A 21644-nucleotide genomic window follows, 5' to 3' on the forward strand; every position below is an offset into this window, starting at 1 on the left:
ATATCTTCAACCATAACCCTAAAACTTCTACTACAGTATCACAGTAGCCCATATAGCCTGGTCTGTGAAATTTGTGGCATACATCCTCCTCAGTATTTAAGTTATCCTTATTTTATTGTCAATTGTTGTCCTTACAGCAAAAAGCCATACATTTTTAGACGTATTTCTTAAAACAAAACAAAATTGTTTAACAGCAACCAAAATGTAATAATTATCATGCTGATGCACTGTAAAGCCCAAAGCTACTTAAAAACAGTATTAAAGGTTAACTTGGATATCTTGAGAAAACAATGATCCAATGTGTTATTAATGCAGCTTTTATGACCTTGAAGAAAGAACAAAATGAACAGATCACATGAATCTGATCATTAAACCTCATGAGTATAATATAAGGATCATATCTAGCTCACTCCAACATTTAGACCCACGTTAGACCCATAAGCACATTATCATTGCAAGCCATATGATTTTGATATCAAGTATATACATATCAACTGTTTAATTAACCAATAACAAATAAATAACTCTAGTAAGAAGAGCTGTTCCCACGGGCAAATCAGTGTTTCTTACTTTCATCTATGGAGCATAAGCTTGGAGTCAGTCTATCACAATGACTTGAATCTCACTAAAGCATGCATGCTGCTGTTGTTACGTCAGTAAATGATGGTTTGTTATCTGTAAATGTCTGTTATCAGGCTGTCAGTCCTGAAACGTTGCATCCATTGATGAGAGGGTGAGAAGGTTTCAGGCTGCCAGCTCCACGGCCCCCTCCTCCTCTCCATCCCCGCGGTTGGCGCGGATCTCAACTAGGGTGCGGGCGAAGTGGCTCCAGTCCTCAGGGTGTGGCACTGCCAGCTACAGGAGACAAACACGGTCAGTCACATATCAAATCAAAGCAAATCTAATGTTATTGGTCACATACACATGGTTAGCAGATGCTATTGCGAGTGTAGCGAAATGCTTATGCTTCTAGATCCGACAGGGCAGCAGTATCTAACAGGTAATATCTAACAAATTCCAATACACATAATCTAGTAAAGGAATGGGATAAGAATATATAAGTATAAAATATATGGATGAGCATATATATGAAGAAAAAAAACAGAAAAACAATTGGATAGAAACAACAGTAGGCTAACTAATGTATCACATTTCAGCAAAGAAGTGAATAAGAATCCAAGGCAGTACAACAAGGCCATGAGTTCCATCTTGTTTCAGCTACAGCACCCATTCTCTCATCGTTAGAACCCTTTAAATGATGGACTTAATTATTTCACCTCTCCCACATCGTAGATCCAGACACGCCCCTCCGAGTCACCCACGGCAACCTCTCTGCCTCCCGACGCCCATCTCACACGGTTCAGAGCACACGCCCCCTCGATCGTCACACTCGCTGTGGGCACCTTTTTAAAAAAAAGTGTCATATTATCTTACAACCACATACCAACAACAGATAGCAATGTAGAAATATGATCAAATCCTATTCTGCATCATACACATCCAGTCCAGGATAAAAGAAAGTGGTACAGTGGTAAACAATTAACTAATAAAAACCGTCACGGAGAAGAACGAGCTGGAGGAGACCGCCCAGAACAGAGTGTGATGGAGAGGAACCAGCTGGAGGAGACCGCCCAGAACAGTGTGTGGTGGAGAGGAACCAGCTGGAGGAGACCGCCCAGAACAGAGTGTGATGGAGAGGAACCAGCTGGAGGAGACTGCCCAGAACAGAGTGTGATGGAGAGGAACCAGCTGGAGGAGACTGCCCAGAACAAAGTGTGATGGAGAGGAACCAGCTGGAGGAGACCGCCCAGAACAGAGTGTGATGGAGAGGAGCCATCGATGACCTATGTTCCCAAAGGAACGATGGGCCATAAGTAAGTTAAGTAACCAATGAGATTGTGTGACTCACCTCAGTGTCATTGTTGAGGTTCCACAGGTCCAAACGACCCATCCCATCCACGGAGGCAAAGAGAGCCGGATGCACAGGGGACCAACTGACATCATAGACATAGTCTGCATTATCCTCAAAAGAGTACAGTGGCTTGTTGTGCTGGAGAGAGAGACAGACACATTGTAATTCTACGGAGACAGCGCTAGAATGCTGCTACTGCTGAGGGTTCTTTGGGGCCTTAGGTGGCAGTTATAACTATCTTGTAATTGTTAGTTTAAAATGTAGATCAGGGAACAGGGATAACACAGTGAGTAGAGTAATGTGACTTGTCTTACCTTGATTGACCACAGTTTTACTGTCCAGTCAAAGGAGGACGTGATGAAGAGGTGTGAGAAGTCGACAGTGCCCACAGCGTTATGGCAGCTGATCCCAGTCACTGGGCCCTGGTGCCCCTCAAACATCTCAGCTATACCTGCTTTACTGCACACAACAACATAACACGGCCTTCACATAGGTACATTCAATGAGCCTTAAGATAAAGCTTATACAGTAGGTTGGATACAGTAGGTTGGTTGGTCGAAGGACACACACATATCACAAACATCTTGCTCTGTTTTCATTGGAAACATAAATAACATCAACTTCATGAGGTTGCATTCATTTGTAACCATAAAAAACATTGTAAAATATAGATCATGTGAGAGATTGACATTACACACATCCCCCAGTGTCATGTGCTGTTTCTATGGAAACGTGAAGACACATTAATGTTCTATATAACTGTCCCTGTTGCGCCTCAGCTCACTAACCTGCCGTGGCGGGACGCAGAGTACACCATCCCTTCCTCACTTCCCACCACGTAGTTGTTAACATCTCCGGCAGGGAAGGCCATTCCTGTTACTGCTACGGGCTTGGACTTATTATACACCAGCTCCATACTCTCCTGTTAAATGCATGCTCATATAGTTTACCTCAATAAACATGGAACAAAGACAAATACTAGTAATTTTCTTTATGGATAAAAAATAATATATAATGAAATAATTTATTTAGATAAATTCTCTGAGGAGAATTAATAGGAGTTTATTGCGATACATTCGTCTCAAATGGCACCCTATTCCCTTTATAGTGTACTACTACCCAATGGACCCTGGTCAAAAGAAGTGCACTATGAAGGGAATAGGGTGGGAAGCAGACTTATGCCACTCTGCTCACCTGAGGCTGAGAGAGCATGTCTAGACTCCAGGAGCACATCTTCCCATCAGTAGAGACTGTTATCAGGTTGTTGGCGTTCTGGGTACCCACCACGTTCACACAGTACACTGGGTGCTAGAGGAAAGAACAGTGGGTTCTTAGATATGTTACCACAAATCTAATGTTGTTCCCCAGACACTTCTTCCCAACGCTTCTTATACGCAATTGGCCTGGGGACGAGGCCTGGGGACGAGGTTAACACAAATTTGTTTGAAATCTGTTTGAATTAGATTAGTAAAAAAAAAGAAGCCAAACAAACTAGCTTGAATCAGAGATCAGAGGCCGTATATATGAAGCATCTGAGAGGAGGAGTTTTCAGATGACCATGAATAAGATTCCATGGACACGGGATACCTGATACCTGATACACTCCTACTCTAAATGTCTGATACGGCCCCAGAGGTCACACTGATATGAACACGTTACAGTAGAGTATATGAGAGGCAGAGGGAGGTGTCTGTTAACTTACAGTGTGTTAACTTACATTGTGTGGAGGGAGGTATCTGTTAGTTTACAGTGTGTGGAGTGAGGTGTCTGTTAGTTTACAGTGTGTGGAGGGAGGTGTCTGTTAGTTTACAGTGTGTGGAGGGAGGTGTCTGTTAGTTTACAGTGTGTGGAGGGAGGTGTCTGTTAGTTTACAGTGTGTGGAGGAGGTGTCTGTTAGTTTACAGTGTGTGGAGGGAGGTGTCTGTTAACTTACAGTGTGTGGAGGGAGGTGTCTGTTAGTTTACAGTATGTGGAGGGAGGTGTCTGTTAGTTTACAGTGTGTGGAGGGAGGTGTCTGTTAGTTTACAGTGTGTGGAGGGAGGTGTCTGTTAGTTTACAGTGTGTGGAGGGAGGTGTCTGTTAGTTTACAGTGTGTGGAGGGAGGTGTCTGTTAGTTTACAGTGCGTGGAGGGAGGTGTCTGTTAGTTTACAGTGTGTGGAGGGAGGTGTCTGTTAGTTTACAGTGTGTGGAGGGAGGTGTCTGTTAGTTTACAGTGCGTGGAGGGAGGTGTCTGTTAGTTTACAGTATGTGGAGGGAGGTGTCTGTTAGCTTACAGTGTGTGGAGGGAGATGTCTGTTAGTTTACAGTGTGTGGAGTGAGGTGTCTGTTAGTTTACAGTGTGTGGAGGGAGGTGTCTGTTAGTTTACAGTGTGTGGAGGGAGGTGTCTGTTAGTTTACAGTGTGTGGAGGGAGGTGTCTGTTAGTTTACAGTGTGTGGAGGGAGGTGTCTGTTAGTTTACAGTGCGTGGAGGGAGGTGTCTGTTAGTTTACAGTATGTGGAGGGAGGTGTCTGTTAGCTTACAGTGTGTGGAGGGAGATGTCTGTTAGTTTACAGTGTGTGGAGGGAGGTGTCTGTTAGTTTACAGTGTGTGGAGGGAGGTGTCTGTTAACTTACAGTGCGTGGAGTGAGTTGTCTGTTAGTTTACTGTGCGTGGAGGGAGATGCCTGTTAGTTTACAGTGTGTGGAGGGAGGTGTCTGTTAGTTTACAGTGTGTGGAGGGAGGTGTCTGTTAGTTTACAGTGCGTGGAGGGAGGTGTCTGTTAGTTTACAGTGTGTGGAGGGATGTGTCTGTTAGTTTACAGTGTGTGGAGTGAGGTGTCTGTTAACTTACAGTGTGTGGAGGGAGGTGTCTGTTGGTTTACAATGTGTGGAGGGAGGTGTCTGTTAACTTACAGTGTGTGGAGGGAGGTGTCTGTTAGCTTACAGTGTGTGGAGGGAGGTGTCTGTTAGTTTACAGTGTGTGGAGGGAGGTGTCTGTTAGTTTACAGTGTGTGGAGGGAGGTGTCTGTTAGTTTACATTGTGTAGAGGGAGGTGTCTGTTAGTTTACAGTGTGTGGAGGGATGTGTCTGTTAGCTTACAGTGTGTAGAGGGAGGTGTCTGTTAGTTTACAGTGTGTAGAGGGAGGTGTCTGTTAGTTTACAGTGTGTGGAGGGAGGTGTCTGTTAGTTTACAGTGTGTGGAGGGAGGTGTCTGTTAACTTACAGTGTGTGGAGGGAGGTGTCTGTTAGTTTACAGTGTGTGGAGGAGGTGTCTGTTAGTTTACAGTGTGTGGAGGGAGGTGTCTGTTAACTTACAGTGTGTGGAGGGAGGTGTCTGTTAGTTTACAGTGTGTGGAGGAGGTGTCTGTTAGTTTACAGTGTGTGGAGGAGGTGTCTGTTAACTTACAGTGTGTGGAGGGAGGTGTCTGTTAGTTTACAGTGTGTGGAGGGAGGTGTCTGATAACTTACAGTGTGTGGAGGGAGGTGTCTGTTAGTTTACAGTGTGTGGAGGAGGTGTCTGTTGGTTTACAATGTGTGGAGGGAGGTGTCTGTTAACTTACAGTGTGTGCCGCAGCAGACAGAGGGGTCCTCTGGACGGGGGTCCTCCTGTGACTACGGTTATCCCACAACACAATCTGTCCAGAGTACGTTCCCCCCACCACCAGGTTAGGATGGAACTGAGCAAAGCCCACAGACATCACTGACGACTGAGACAGAAAGAGAGAGAGAGGGGGGGGGGGATATAGAAAGAGAGAGAGAGAGAAAGAGGGAGAGAGAGACAGAGAGAGAGAGAGAGACAGAAAGACAGAGCGAGAGAGAGAGAGAGAGAAAGAGGGAGAAAGAGAAGTGAGAAAGAGACAGAGAGAAAGACAGAGAGAGAGAAAGAGAGAGAGAGAAGTGAGAAAGAGACAGAAAGACAGAGAGAGAGAAAGAGAGAGAGGCAGATAACCAGAGGAGGCAGAGACAGAAATAGAGAGAGCGATAGAGAGAGAGAGAGTAACATGAGATGGCCAATATACAGCAAAACTACCTAGAACAATATAATAATTATTTGAATCTAGTTAAACCATGTTAGTTTTTATTTTACCTTTATTTAACTAGGCAAGTCAGTTAAGAACAAATTCTTATTTACAATGAGGACCTAGGAACAGTGGGGGCAGAACGATAGATTTTTACCTTGTCAGCTCAGGGATTCAATCTAGCAACCTTTCGGTTACTGGTCCAACGCTCTAACCACTAGGCTACTGGGACTTAAAGACACAGTCTCACTGCTGCTAATACTGGGACTTAAAGACACAGTCAAGCTGCTGCTAATACTGGGACTTAAAGACACAGTCACGCTGCTGCTAATACTGGGACTTAAAGACACAGTCAAGCTGCTGCTAATACTGGGACTTAAAGACACAGTCACGCTGCTACTAATACTGGGACTTAAAGACACAGTCACACTGCTGCTAATACTGGGACTTAAAGACACAGTCAAGCTGCTGCTAATACTGGGACTTAAAGACACAGTCACACTGCTACTAATACTGGGACTTAAAGACACTGTCACACTGCTGCTAATACTGGGACTTAAAGACACAGTCACGCTGCTTCTAATACTGGGACTTAAAGACACAGTCAAGCTGCTGCTAATACTGGGACATAAAGACACTGTCACACTGCTGCTAATACTGGGACTTAAAGACACTGTCACACTGCTGCTAATACTGGGACTTAAAGACACTGTCACACTGCTGCTAATACTGGGACTTAAAGACACAGTCAAGCTGCTGCTAATACTGGGACTTAAAGACACAGTCACACTGCTGCTAATACTGGGACTTAAAGACACAGTCAAGCTGCTGCTAATACTGGGACTTAAAGACACAGTCACACTGCTGCTAATACTGGGACTTAAAGACACAGTCACGCTGCTGCTAATACTGGGACTTAAAGACACAGTCAAGCTGCTGCTAATACTGGGACTTAAAGACACAGTCAAGCTGCTGCTAATACTGGGACATAAAGACACAGTCACACTGCTGCTAATACTGGGACTTAAAGACACAGTCACACTGCTGCTAATACTGGGACTTAAAGACACAGTCAAGCTGCTGCTAATACTGGGACTTAAAGACACAGTCACACTGCTGCTAATACTGGGACTTAAAGACACAGTCACACTGCTGCTAATACTGGGACTTAAAGACACAGTCACACTGCTGCTAATACTGGGACTTAAAGACACAGTCACGCTGCTGCTAATACTGGGACTTAAAGACACAGTCACGCTGCTGCTAATACTGGGACTTAAAGACACAGTCACGCTACTACTAATACTGGGACTTAAAGACACAGTCACGCTGCTGCTAATACTGGGACTTAAAGACACAGTCATGCTGCTACTAATACTGGGACTTAAAGACACAGTCACACTGCTGCTAATACTGGGACTTAAAGACACAGTCACACTGCTGCTAATACTGGGACTTAAAGACACAGTCACACTGCTGCTAATACTGGGACTTAAAGACACAGTCACGCTGCTGCTAATACTGGGACTTAAAGACACAGTCACGCTGCTACTAATACTGGGACTTAAAGACACAGTCACGCTGCTGCTACAACACTCTAACCACTAGGCTGCCTGCCATTATATCGTGTGATATTTAACAATATATTCCCTTCCATTATGTTTTTAACTTGTGGTTCTGAATGTTAGCAAGTAAAATGACTTCACCGTTGTATGATGAAATGTCATCCATCCTCTCTCAAGCATCAGTCTTACGTCACATCAGATCAACAAACAGCTGCTGACCTGGCAGTGAAATGTATACTCTGGAGTGGTCTTCTTGAACTTCATGTTCCACACCAGCGCTATCCCATCAGGCTCGTGTGGAGCATCCTCGTTGCTGTTGTAAGAGGCCACCATCAGTTCAGGGTACTGCAAAGACACAATATAGTATAGAACAGGACTGGATTGTTACTTCAACCAAGTCTTCTTCTTCTGTCTTGACCATAGAAATGGAATGAACAGAACGGGCTTGGAACCTCTGACCATGACTGTAAACTCAGGGGTGCACTCAAAGTGGCATTCATTCTAGTTCTGTGGTCTTGACATAGACACATAAAGGAAATTAAGGAAGTAGATGCATCAGATATGTTCTAAACTGGGAGAAAGTTCCATTGTACCTGTGGGGACCAGTCTAAGCAGGTGACTACTCGGTGTTTGGACCAGTGATCGTCATGGAACACACGGTTGAAAGACAGATTGGATCCACCTTGCATGTCCCTGATAGGACAGAAAGGGAAATGGGAAAGATGTTCGATCCAGTTCCACTCCAGTTCTACTCCAGTTCAACTCCAGTTCTACTCCAGTGCTACTCCAGTTCTACTCCAGTGCTACTCCAGTGCTACTCCAGTTCAACTCCAGTTCTACTACGGTGCTACTCAGGTTCTACTCCAGTTCTACTCCAGTTCTACTCCAGTCCTACTCCAGTTCTAATCCAGTTCAACTCCAGTTCTACTCCAGTTCTACTCCAGTTCAACTCCAGTTCTACTCCAGTGCTACTCCAGTTCTACTCCAGTTCTACTCCAGTTCAACTCCGGTTCTACTCCGGTTCTACTCCGGTTCTACTCCAGTTCAACTCCAGTTCTACTCCGGTTCTACTCCGGTTCTACTCCGGTTCTACTCCGGTGCTACTCCAGTTATATTCCAGTTCTAATCCAGTTCCACTCCAGTTCTACTCCAGTGCTACTCCAGTGCTACTCCAGTTCTACTCCAGTGCTACTCCAGTTCTACTCCGGTTCTACTCCAGTTCTACTCCAGTTCTACTCCGGTTCTACTCCAGTGCTACTCCAGTTCTAATCCAGTTCTATTCCAGTTCTACTACGGTGCTACTCAGGTTCTACTCCAGTTATACTCCAGTGCTACTCCAGTTCTAATCCGGTTCTACTCCGGTTCTACTACGGTGCTACTCAGGTTCTACTCCAGTTCTAATCCAGTTCTACTCCAGTGCTACTCCAGTGCCCCTCCAGTTCTACTCCAGTGCTACTCCAGTGCTACTCCAGTTCTACTCCAGTGCTACTCCAGTGCTACTCAGGTTCTACTCCAGTTCTACTCCAGTGCTACTCCAGTTCTACTCCAGTGCTACTCCAGTGCTACTCCAGTTCTACTCCAGTGCTACTCCAGTGCCCCTCCAGTGCCCCTCCAGTTCTAATCCAGTTATACTCCAGTTCTATTACAGTGCTACTCCAGTTCTACTCCAGTTCTACTCAGTATTAATCCAGTGCCCCTCCAGTTCTACTCAGTATTAATCCAGTTCTACTCCAGTGCTACTCCAGTGCTACTCCAGTGTAATGTGTACTTATTCCTCCCATAACATCCATCAACAGGGAACATGGTGTGCATCCTAAATGGCCCTATTCCTTGGATATCCTGCAATAACTGTGACTTTTCAGTTTTACATTTTTTTATTAATGGAAATTCAGTACAAAGCTGTGATGAGCTGATGAGCCCTATGGACCTTGGTCAAACGTAGTGCACTACATAGGGATCAGAGTGCCATTTGGGACACGCCCATGCTCAATGTTCTCACCCTTCTTTGTCCTCCAGGTCCCGGCCGCTGTAGTCGAAGAAGATGTCTCCCTCCTCGGCCAGCGCCCGCTCCACCACAGAGACCGACCGCTCAAAGAACACCAGGAAGTCCTCTGAGTGGAGGATCTGTTCCCTCTCCTCCTCTGTCAGCTCTCTGGGATGGGCTGAGAGGGATCACCCACATTGTGATACCAGTGTTGAGGATATATGTTGGTTGTATATGTTTAGCTATGCAACAAGTCACCTCAGAGGTTGTGAGTGCTTTTCCTAACAGCAGTGTGTTAAAGAAGAACATAAAGTCATTATTACCCTCTTTACTGTCCTCTGCCTCTACTTCCTCTTCCGGCTGGTCAGTCTGAGGGGAAGCTTTAGGCTCACTGCTCTCCTCATCCTCTTCTTCTTCTGGGAGGAAAGACGTGTTTTATGTTCTACACTACAGGAGGCTGCTGAGAGGAGGACGGCTCATAATAACGTCCAGAACGGAGCAAATGGAATGACATCGAACACCTGGAAACCATGTGTTTGATGTGAGTGATACCATTCCACTGATTCCACTCCAGTCATTACCACGAGCCAGTCCTCCCCAATTAAGGTTCCACCAACCTCCTGTGTTACACACACACATACAACATAGGCTTCAACATTCTTTCACTCTGTGGGGAGAGAGCATGTTGAAAATATCAACCATACCCATTCGTACTAACCAACCTAGAGCTCTACATTAAAGTATACATTTCAAGAGTCAACTTCAAGAGTCAATTTCAAGAGTTGACATTAAGAGTGAACTTCAAGCGTCAACTTCAAGAGTCAACTCAACATCCAACTCAATATTCATTACCTTCAGATTGATGTGCTGCTGAAGGAGTCTGGGTCTCTTTAGTGTAGGTCACAAGCTCTTTGGGAACGAAGTCAATCTGTACTATTTTTGACGCTCCAAGTCTGTGCATCCTGCGCCTGAAAGATTGAATAAATACATTTAGAAGACATACAGGGAACACTCTGCTATCAGTCAAGAAAAATATAACCTTTGTGTAAGTCCTATGGGCTCTGGTCAAAAGTAGTGCAATATATAGGGAATAGGGTGCCATTTGGGAGCATAATCAAGAGGAAAGACTTACCCCAGCTCAGAGTCTGCCTGCAGCTGGAGAGCAGAGGGGTCCGTGTCCCACTGCAGGGTCCTAAACACAGCAGCAGGGGGGCGCCAAAACAACACAAATGAGTCCATACATCAACTCAAGGGACATCACTTTTAGAACATATGAATTCATGCATGACAGTGTGTACGCAAAACAAACATTAAACAAAACACAGGATGGATCCCAAATGCCACGCTATTTTCTATGTAGTAGGCCACACATTTTGACCAGGGCTCATAAGACTCTGGTCAAGAATAGTTGACTATATGGGGAATAGGAGGGCATTTGGGACAGAGACACATTCACAGTTCCACTGTCTCAATAGAAGTTACATTCACGGTTCCACTGCGTCAATAGAAGTTACATTCACAGTTCCACTGCCTCAATAGAAGTTACATTCACGGTTCCACTGCCTCAATAGAAGTTACATTCACAGTTCCACTGCCTCAATAGAAGTTACATTCACAGTTCCACTGCCTCAATAGAAGTTACATTCACAGTTCCACTGCTGTCACTGATGTCATATAATCAACTGATGTCACATAATCAACTGATGTCACATAATCAACTGATGTCACATAATCAACTGATGTCACAAAATCAACTGATGTCACATAATCAACTGATGTCACTGATGTCACATAATCAACTGATGTCACATAATCAACTGATGTCACTTATGTCACATAATCAACTGATGTCACAAAATCAACTGATGTCACATCATCAACTGATGTCACATAATCAACTGATGTCACATAATCAACTGATGTCACTGATGTCACATAATCAACTGATGTCACATAATCAACTGATGTCACTGATGTCACATAATCAACTGATGTCACAAAATCAACTGATGTCACTGCACGAAGACACTGAAGTCTCCCTGAACAGAAACATCTTCTCCATAATCACTAGTACATGGACTCTGGTTCTTACCTATATCTGATGTCCCATTACAAGATGAAAAGAGAAGGGATAAACATCAGATACTCTGTGCCACTGTGCACATATACATTGTTTGAGTCCCAAATGGCACCCCTTTTCCCTATATAGTGAACTACTTTTGACCAGAAGTCCTATGGGCCCTTGTCAAAAGTAGTGCACTATATTATTTACTGTAGGGAATAGAGTGCCATTTGTGACGCAAACATTTCCACAGTTCTCATGTTCAATGTCATATGTTCATGACGTTAGCTACATTGATAAACTAACATTTACGAATTGTTAGAACCAAAGAGAGAAGCATTTAGCATACAATATACCTTGTTGTTGTATAGAATGCCAATACCAATTCTTTCCAGCTGTACATCCATTTGTCTATGTGTTCATATAGAAAATAATTGAACAGTACTAAAATACCTTCTGCTTGTTTGTAACAGTGAACATTTTCCATGACATCAATACTACATCTGATAGCAGTTTGTGTGTGTGTGTGTGTGTGTCGGTGTGTGTCGGTGTGTGTGTGTGTGTCAGTGTGTGTGTGTGTGTGTGTCAGTGTGTGTGTCGGTGTGTGTGTGTGTGTGTGTGTGTGTGTGTGTGTATGTGTGTGTGTGTGTGTGTCGGTGTGTGATAGAGTAAAGAGCATGTTCCATACCTTCCCACTGCCCCTCCATCTACAGACTCCTGGCTGCCAGCATCACTGGTGGTGCTCACTGATTGTGAAGAGGGAGACATAGGGGTTGGGACTAAATAATGAAAATAACAGGTATCCCATGTTAAGAGCTGCAGAGGCTGCACTGGTGGCCAGCAGTCAGACCCCCACAGCCAAACCAGAAGGGTTCCAAATCAACAGGATGGATTGAAATGGTTCAAAGCAAAGGAAGAAGAATTCACAAGAAAAGAGGGGGGGAAAATGGTCAAACCTACTTTCTGATGGAAACCCAACTGGTTTGTGACATAATAATGCACGACCGCCAAACTAGTGTGAAATCTTTCAATGTGTTGACATATCGTATCAAACTAACCATCTGAACTGAATACATAGATTCACACCTGCAGTCGTCTCTTAAAATACATCTTCATTCAAAAAGAGAGTTGGCATCAAAGCCATGAATATATAACCCTGCCAACCAAATCACTGAGTTTTTATCACTAAGTTTTTGGCAATGACACAATGTAATTTTAATGTGTTTTTACCATAAAGGAAAACATTTGAGTCAATTAATAATGTAAATAATTTGTTTGGATAATATGATATAGTGTAAACTGAAGATCATTTCATGACCTGATTTTTTTTGTATGGAGACCATTACCACAAGATACACTAGGGTAGGATGATCTCCGAATGGTCAGTACAATGGTAGGGTAGGATGATCTCAGAATGGTCAGTACAATGGTAGGGTAGGATGATCTCCGAATGGTCAGTACAATGGTAGGGTAGGATGATCTCAGAATGGTCAGTACAATGGTAGGGTAGGATGATCTCAGAATTGTCAATAGGATGGTAGGGTAGAATGATCTCAGAATGGTCAGTACAATGGTAGGGTAGGATGATCTCAGAATGGTCAGTACAATGGTAGGGTAGGTTGATCTCAGAATGGTCAGTACAATGGTAGGGTAGGATGATCTCAGAAAGGTCAGTAGGATGGTAGGATAGGATGATCTCAGAAAGCAATAAGGATATGACTGGTATACCTAATGGTGGTTCTGGTGAGATCCCAATACTCTGCAGCAGCGCCTCGGTCTCTCTTCGTTTGCGATCCAAGTCAGAATCTTCAGAGACATTCTCTGTTTTCTGCTGCAGACTCTCAGACTGAACAGATGTTGGGGAGAACTTCAGTTTCACTGTCTCTGTCCCAAATAGCACCCTATCCCCTACGTGGTGCACTGGCCAAAAGTAGTGCATTATCTAGGGAATAGGGTGTTATTTGAAGTGTATTATCTAGGGGAGAAGGTGTTATTTGAAGTGCATTATCTAGGGAATCGGGTGTTATTTGAAGTGCATTATATAGGGAATAGGGTGTCATTTGAAGTGCACTATATAGGGAATAGGGTGCATTTTGAAGTGCGCTATATAGGGAATAGAGTGCATTTTGAAGTGCACTATAATAAGGAATAGGGTGTCATTTGGATCAGAGCCAGTGTAGTTCCACAAAGACTTCAGAAACACTACCAACCCAAATCAGACTTCTTATAACCTGTTGTAGAAATGCTCTATTCATCCTCATTTGAGATGCTGAACTAAAACAAAGAAGTTCACATCACATTCAAATTAATAGAGATGTCTCCTCACCTCTTTCCTTTTCCTCTCCTCCTCCTTTCTCTTCTTCTCCTCTCGTATTTGAGCTAGCCTCTGTTTCTTTCGCTCCAGCTCAGCTTTCAGGTCACTTTTGTCAGACATCTTCGTCCTACTAGATAGATAAGAAAGCAGCAATCTGCCTGTTGATACATACAACAGTTAGCCTGGTTCATTCTGCATGTTGATACATACAGCAGTTAGCCTGGTTCATTCTGTATGTTGATACATACAGCAGTTAGCCTGGTTCATTCTGTATGTTGATACATACAGCAGTTAGCCTGGTTCATTCTGCATGTTGATACATACAGCAGTTAGCCTGGTTCAATCTGCATGTTGATACATACAACAGTTAGCCTGGTTCATTCTGCATGTTGATACATACAGCAGTTAGCCTGGTTCATTCTCCATGTTAATACATACAGCAGTTAGCCTGGTTCATTCTGCATGTTGATACATACAACAGTTAGCCTGGTTCATTCTGCATGTTGATACATACAGCAGTTAGCCTGGTTCATTCTGCATGTTGATACATACAGCAGTTAGCCTGGTTCATACTGTATGTTGATACATACAGCAGTTAGCCTGGTTCATTCTGCATGTTGATACATACAACAGTTAGCCTGGTTCATTCTGTATGTTGATACATATGTAACAGTATAACTTTAGACCGTCCCCTCGCCCCGACACGGGCGCGAACCAGGGACCCTCTGCACACATCAACAACGGTTGCCCACGAAGCACGGTCGTTACCCATCGCTCCACAAAGGCCGAGGCCCTTGCAAAGCAAGGGGCAACACTACTTAAGTCTCAGAGCAAGTGACGTAACTGATTGAAATGCTACTAGCGCGCACCCGCTAACTAGCTAGCCATTTCACATCCGTTACACATACAACAGTCAGCCTGGTTCATTCTCCATGTTGATACATACAGCAGTTAGCCTGGTTCATTCTCCATGTTGATACATACAACAGTTAGCCTGGTTCATTCTGCATGTTGATACATACAGCAGTTAGCCTGGTTCATTCTGTATGTTGATACATACAGCAGTTAGCCTGGTTCATTCTGCATGTTGATACATACAGCAGTTAGCCTGGTTAATTCTGTATGTTGATACATACAGCAGTTAGCCTGGTTCATTCTGTATGTTGATACATACAACAGTTAGCCTGGTTCATTCTGTATGTTGATACATACAGCAGTTAGCCTGGTTCATTCTGTATGTTGATACATACAGCAGTTAGCCTGGTTCATTCTGTATGTTGATACATACAGCAGTTAGCCTGGTTCATTCTGCATGTTGATACATACAGCAGTTAGCCTGGTTCATTCTGTATGTTGATACATACAGCAGTTAGCCTGGTTCATTCTGTATGTTGATACATACAGCAGTTAGCCTGGTTCATTCTGTATGTTGATACATACAGCAGTTAGCCTGGTTCATTCTGTATGTTGATACATACAGCAGTTAGCCTGGTTCATTCTGCATGTTGATACATACAACAGTTAGCCTGGTTCATTCTGTATGTTGATACATACAGCAGTTAGCCTGGTTCATTCTGCATGTTGATACATACAACAGTTAGCCTGGTTCATTCTGCATGTTGATACATACAACACAGTAGGACCAATTCTCTATGAGAACGGCTAGCCTGAGTGCCAGTCTGTTTGTGCTAACATGCCAACTCCTTGTCCTTCCTTGTCATGTGTGTTTGGCTTGACAATGAGCAAATGAGTTGGCAAGAGCACAGATAGTTTTGGGACCAGGCTACAGAAGGAGACAACAGATCTGGGACCAGGCTACAGAAGTAGACAACAGATCTGAGACCAGGCTACAGAAGGAGACAACAGATCTGGGACCAGGCTACAGAAGGAGACAACAGATCTGGGACCAGGCTATAGAAGGAGACAATAGATCTGGGACCAAGCTATAGAAGGAGACAACAGATCTGGACCAGGCTATGGAAGGAGACAACAGATCGGGGACCAGGCTACAGAAGGAGACAACAGATCTGGGACCAGGCTATAGAAGGAGACAATAGATCTGGGACCAAGCTATAGAAGGAGACAACAGATCTGGACCAGGCTATGGAAGGAGACAACAGATCTGGACCAGGCTATGGAAGGAGACAACAGACCTGGGACCAGGCTACAGAAGGAGACAACAGATCTTTCCAGATCTACAGAAGATATTTTCCAGGCTACAGAAAGAGACAACAGACCTGGGACCAGGCTATAGAAGGAGAGAACAGACCTGGGACCAGGCTATAGAAGGAGTCAACAGATCTGGGACCAGGCTACAGAAGGAGGCACCAGATATGGGACCAGGCTATGGAAGGAGACAACAGATCTGGGACCAGGCTATAGAAGGAGTCAACAGATCTGGGACCAGGCTATAGAAGGAGTCAACAGATCTGGGACCAGGCTATAGAAGGAGAGAACAGACCTGGGACCAGGCTATAGAAGGAGTCAACAGATCTGGGACCAGGCTATAGAAGGAGAGAACAGACCTGGGACCAGGCTATAGAAGGAGTCAACAGATCTGGGACCAGGCTATAGAAGGAGACATCAGATCTGGGACCAGGCTACAGAAGGAGACAACAGATCTGTGACCAGGCTACAGAAGGAGACATCAGATCTGGGACCAGGCTACAGAAGGAGACAACAGATCTGTGACCAGGCTACAGAAGGAGACAACAGACCTGGGACCAGGCTACAGAACAGCATGGATAACGGAATTATCATAATTTAATATTTTTGTTGAACATTTACATTTACATTTAAGTCATTTAGCAGACGCTCTTATCCAGAGCGACTTACAAATTGGTGCATTCACCTTATGACATCCAGTGGAACAGCCACTTTACAATAGTGCATCTAGATCTTTTAAGGGGGGGGGGGGGGGGGGGCAGAAGGATTGCTTTATCCTATCCTAGGTATTCCTTGAAGAGGTGGGGTTTCAGGTGTCTCCGGAAGGTGGTGATTGACTCCGCTGTCCTGGCGTCGTGAGGGAGTTTGTTCCACCATTGGGGTGCCAGAGCAGCGAACAGTTTTGACTGGGCTGAGCGGGAACTGTACTTCCTCATACAACCTTTATGTAACTACGCAAGTCAGTTAGGAACATATTCTTATTTAATATATATTTTGATTTGTTTAACACTTCTTTGGTTACTACATGATTCCATATGTGTTATTTTATAGTGTTGATGTCTTCACTATTATTTTACAATGTAGAAAATTGTAAAAAATAAAGAAAAACCCTTGAATGAGTAGGTGTGTCCCTTTGACTGGGACTGTAGGTTCAGAAAGCTGGCTGGTAGACAAGTTTAACAATACCCTTTCTAGCACTTTAGTAGGTGTTCTACAAAACCCTTCAATACTACCATTAAAGTTGATTACACATCAATCCAGGGGTTGTGCACAGCATCATGTCCACCTACGTCTCTCTCTATGTAGTGTTGTGTTGTCTCTCTCTATGTAGTGTTGTGTTGTCTCTCTCTATGTAGTGTTGTGTTGTCTCTCTCTATGTAGTGTTGTGTTGTCTCTCTCTATGTAGTGTTGTGTTGTCTCTCTCTATGTAGTGTTGTGTTGTCTCTCTCTATGTAGTGTTGTGTTGTCTCTCTCTATGTAGTGTTGTGTTGTCTCTCTCTATGTAGTGTTGTGTTGTCTCTCTCTATGTAGTGTTGTGTTGTCTCTCTCTATGTAGTGTTGTGTTGTCTCTCTCTATGTAGTGTTGTGTTGTCTCTCTCTATGTAGTGTTGTGTTGTCTCTCTCTATGTAGTGTTGTGTTGTCTCTCTCTATGTAGTGTTGTGTTGTCTCTCTCTATGTAGTGTTGTGTTGTCTCTCTCTATGTAGTGTTGTGTTGTCTCTCTCTATGTAGTGTTGTGTTGTCTCTCTCTATGTAGTGTTGTGTTGTCTCTATGTAGTGTTGTGTTGTCTCTCTCTATGTAGTGTTGTGTTGTCTCTCTCTATGTAGTGTTGTGTTGTCTCTCTCTATGTAGTGTTGTGTTGTCTCTCTCTATGTAGTGTTGTGTTGTCTCTCTCTATGTAGTGTTGTGTTGTCTCTCTCTATGTAGTGTTGTGTTGTCTCTCTCTATGTAGTGTTGTGTTGTCTCTCTCTATGTAGTGTTGTGTTGTCTCTCTCTATGTAGTGTTGTGTTGTCTCTCTCTATGTAGTGTTGTGTTGTCTCTCTCTATGTAGTGTTGTGTTGTCTCTCTCTATGTAGTGTTGTGTTGTCTCTCTCTATGTAGTGTTGTGTTGTCTCTCTCTATGTAGTGTTGTGTTGTCTCTCTCTATGTAGTGTTGTGTTGTCTCTCTCTATGTAGTGTTGTGTTGTCTCTCTCTATGTAGTGTTGTGTTGTCTCTCTCTATGTAGTGTTGTGTTGTCTCTCTCTATGTAGTGTTGTGTTGTCTCTCTCTATGTAGTGTTGTGTTGTCTCTCTCTATGTAGTGTTGTGTTGTCTCTCTTGTCGTGATGTGTGTTGTGTCCTATATTCATATTTTATTTATTTTACATTTTTAATCCCAGCCACCGTCCCCGCAGGAGGCCTTTTGCCATTTGGTAGGCAGTCATTGTAAATTAGAATTTGTTCTTAACTGACTTGCCTGGTTAAATTAAATAAATAAATATAGGTTTAATCTCTGTATCAGTATCATGTCCACCTATAGGTTTAATCTCTGTATCAGTATCATGTCCACTTATAGGTTTAATCTCTGTATCAGTATCATGTCCGTCTATAGGTTTAATCTCTGTATCAGTATCATGTCCGTCTATAGGTTTAATCTCTGTATCAGTATCATGTCCGCCTATAGGTTTAATCTCTGTATCAGTATCATGTCCATCTATGGGTTTAATCTCTGTATCAGTATCATGTCCGCCTATAGGTTTAATCTCTGTATCATGTCCATCTATGGGTTTAATCTCTGTATCAGTATCATGTCTACCTATAGGTTTAATCTCTGTATCAGTATCATGTCCGCCTATAGGTTTAATCTCTGTATCAGTATCATGTCCACCTATAGGTTTAATCTCTGTATCAGTATCATGTCCACCTATAGGTTTAATCTCTGTATCAGTGTCATGTCCACCTATAGGTTTAATCTCTGTATCAGTATCATGTCCACCTATAGGTTTAATCTCTGTATCAGTATCATGTCCACCTATAGGTTTAATCTCTGTATCAGTATCATGTCCACCTATGAGTTTAATCTCTGTATCAGTGTCATGTCCACCTATAGGTTTAATCTCTGTATCAGTGCCATGTCCACCTATAGGTTTAATCTCTGTATCAGTATCATGTCCACCTATAGGTTTAATCTCTGTATCAGTGTCATGTCCACCTATAGGTTTAATCTCTGTATCAGTGTCATGTCCACCTATAGGTTTAATCTCTGTATCAGTGCCATGTCCACCTATAGGTTTAATCTCTGTATCAGTATCATGTCCACCTATAGGTTTAATCTCTGTTACAGTGCCATGTCCACTTATAGGTTTAATCTCTGTATCAGTATCATGTCCACCTATAGGTTTAATCTCTGTATCAGTATCATGTCCACCTATAGGTTTAATCTCTGTATCAGTATCATGTCCACCTATAGGTTTAATCTCTGTATCAGTGCCATGTCCACCTATAGGTTTAATCTCTGTATCAGTATCATGCCCTCCAGGACACCTACACCACCCGATGTCACAGGAAGGCCATAAAGATCATCAAGGACAACAACCACCCAAGCCACTGCCTGTTCACCCCGCTATCATCCAGAAGGCGAGGTCAGTACAGGTGCATCCAAGCAGGGACCGAGAGACTGAAAAACAGCTTCTATCTCAAGGCCATCAGACTGTTAAACAGCCACCACTAACATTTAGCGGCCGCTGCCAACATACTGACTCAACTCCAGCCACTTTAAAAATGGGAATTGATGGAAATTATGTAAAAATGTACCACCAGCCACTTTAAACAATGCCACCTAATATAATGTTTACATACCCTACATTACACATCTCTTATGTATATGTATATACTGTACTCTATATCATCTACTGCATCTTGCCATCTTATGTAATACATGGACCACTAGCCACTTTAAACTATGCCACTATGTTTACATACCCTACAGTACTCATCTCATAGGTATATACCGTACTCTATACCATGTACTGCACCATTGCCTATGCCGTTCTGTACCATCACTCATTCATATATCTCTATGTACATATTCTTTATCCCTTTACACTTGCGTGTATAAGGTAGTAGTTGCGGAATTGTTAGGTTAGATTACTTGTTGTTATTACTGCATTGTCGGAACTAGAAGCACAAGCATTTCGCTACACTCGCATTAACATCTGCTAACCATGTGTATGTGACTAATAAAATTTGATTTGATTTGATGTCCACCTATAACTTTAATCTCTGTATCGGTGTCATTGTGTATCTATCAATGCCGGAAACACAAACTAATGTATGGGCGAATGGTTGGAATGTTTAATTTTACATGAAATTGTATGATTGGATTGACAAAGCATAGTGAGAATGGAATATAATTGATTCTAATTATATGGATGGAACTATTTACAGCACTAGGAGCCAAGGACATACAACTCCCAAAGATGCAGCTATTACATTGGAAAGTGGCAAGTACATTTTGAAAGAAAATGATACATTTGATACTAAATGAACAACGTACAAATATTTTCTTTGCCTGCATGATCAGTAAGTAGGTGCTATTAAATTATGAAAATTAGAAGTGGGAACGTCATGCAAAACATAAATAAAATGACAAAACACTATGAGGCAAAGAAATAACTTTATTTAAAATCCTGATGGATGACCGAGCAGACGAGGCATGCACAACAAGACAAACAGAAATGAGGATTGTAGCCTATGGCATGATGGTCGAGAAATGTTGATATAATGCATTCCAAATACTGTACATCATGCAGTATTTGACAGTGTGGACTAGCCTATTATAACAACAACCAATGAATGAATAAAAACGAAAAGGCAATGGCCCTGGATGCCATGGTAGGCTTATTACGCTGTAAATACATTGAACATGTTTTGCTATATTTGCAGCACATTGAATAAATCTCTCTTCAAGATTGTTCTCCCCGTCACCAGTAAAACCATGTATTCTCCAGTTAAAATCGTGGTGCGCCTAGGTTTTCACACAATGACCAGAACACATTTTTAACCGTTAGATAGTCTTGGCCTACATTGGGTGCCGGCTAATAAGGATGCTCATGCGAGACAAAGATGCATTTTAATTAGCCTACCGTCTGCACTGTGCCTTGCGCTTATCTCGGGTCCTTTCCAGAATGAGCTGTATCGGACGTGCCACAAGCAAAAAGACCTGCGTGATTTATATAGACAATATCACCACGCACAAGACATTTCTATAATACAACAAAGAACATAGAATGTGCCGCTCGAGCTCTGCCCTCTTTCTCAATTGTAAGTAGATTCAGTCCGGAAGTAGCCTGTATATTGTTCATCATACGTCATAGTTGTACAAACAGGAATGTTTGCGATAATAAGGTGATGACTTAAATCAACAATATAGATGATACATGTGCCATATTATAATCTCAAATTAACAATATGGTCATTGAAGAGAAAACGATAAATCTATTTCAGAAATTGCAAAAACTCTTAATTCAGGCCAACAATGCCACTACTAATAATGTGTGAATAACTACACATGGCCTCTAGATGGCGGCATTTAGCTTGTTTTCACAAGGCAAAAGTGGTTGTTTTAAATGATTCGTTCTCCCACAAGTCAACTCCTGAATA

At 42.9% G+C, this 21644-nt stretch overlaps 1 protein-coding gene across 8 annotated transcripts; it reads right to left on the reverse strand.

Moving 5' to 3' along the window:
- Positions 1-95: 95 nt before the first annotated feature.
- LOC129843757 (cytoplasmic dynein 1 intermediate chain 1-like) lies at positions 96-21562 on the reverse strand. 8 transcript variants are annotated; one of them, XM_055912349.1, is made up of 17 exons: positions 21128-21562; positions 13850-13967; positions 13252-13369; positions 12212-12353; positions 10594-10653; positions 10314-10429; positions 9785-9877; positions 9477-9639; positions 8071-8170; positions 7697-7822; positions 5454-5600; positions 3107-3220; positions 2701-2834; positions 2227-2371; positions 1910-2050; positions 1278-1403; positions 96-855 (listed from the first exon to the last, which is right to left on the reverse strand). In XM_055912349.1, exons 2-17 carry the CDS (start codon positions 13955-13957, stop codon positions 745-747), a joined length of 1944 nt encoding a protein of 647 aa, XP_055768324.1. In that variant the 5' UTR covers positions 13958-13967; positions 21128-21562; the 3' UTR covers positions 96-744. The 8 variants fall into 8 exon arrangements, with proteins under 8 accessions (XP_055768324.1, XP_055768323.1, XP_055768329.1 ...); XM_055912348.1 differs by having other exon boundaries at positions 13850-13991; XM_055912354.1 differs by having other exon boundaries at positions 9785-9874; positions 12212-12269; positions 13850-13995.
- Positions 21563-21644: the final 82 nt, after the last annotated feature.

The sequence above is a fragment of the Salvelinus fontinalis genome, unplaced genomic scaffold (genome assembly GCF_029448725.1).
Source record: "Salvelinus fontinalis isolate EN_2023a unplaced genomic scaffold, ASM2944872v1 scaffold_0158, whole genome shotgun sequence".
NCBI lineage: Eukaryota > Metazoa > Chordata > Actinopteri > Salmoniformes > Salmonidae > Salvelinus > Salvelinus fontinalis.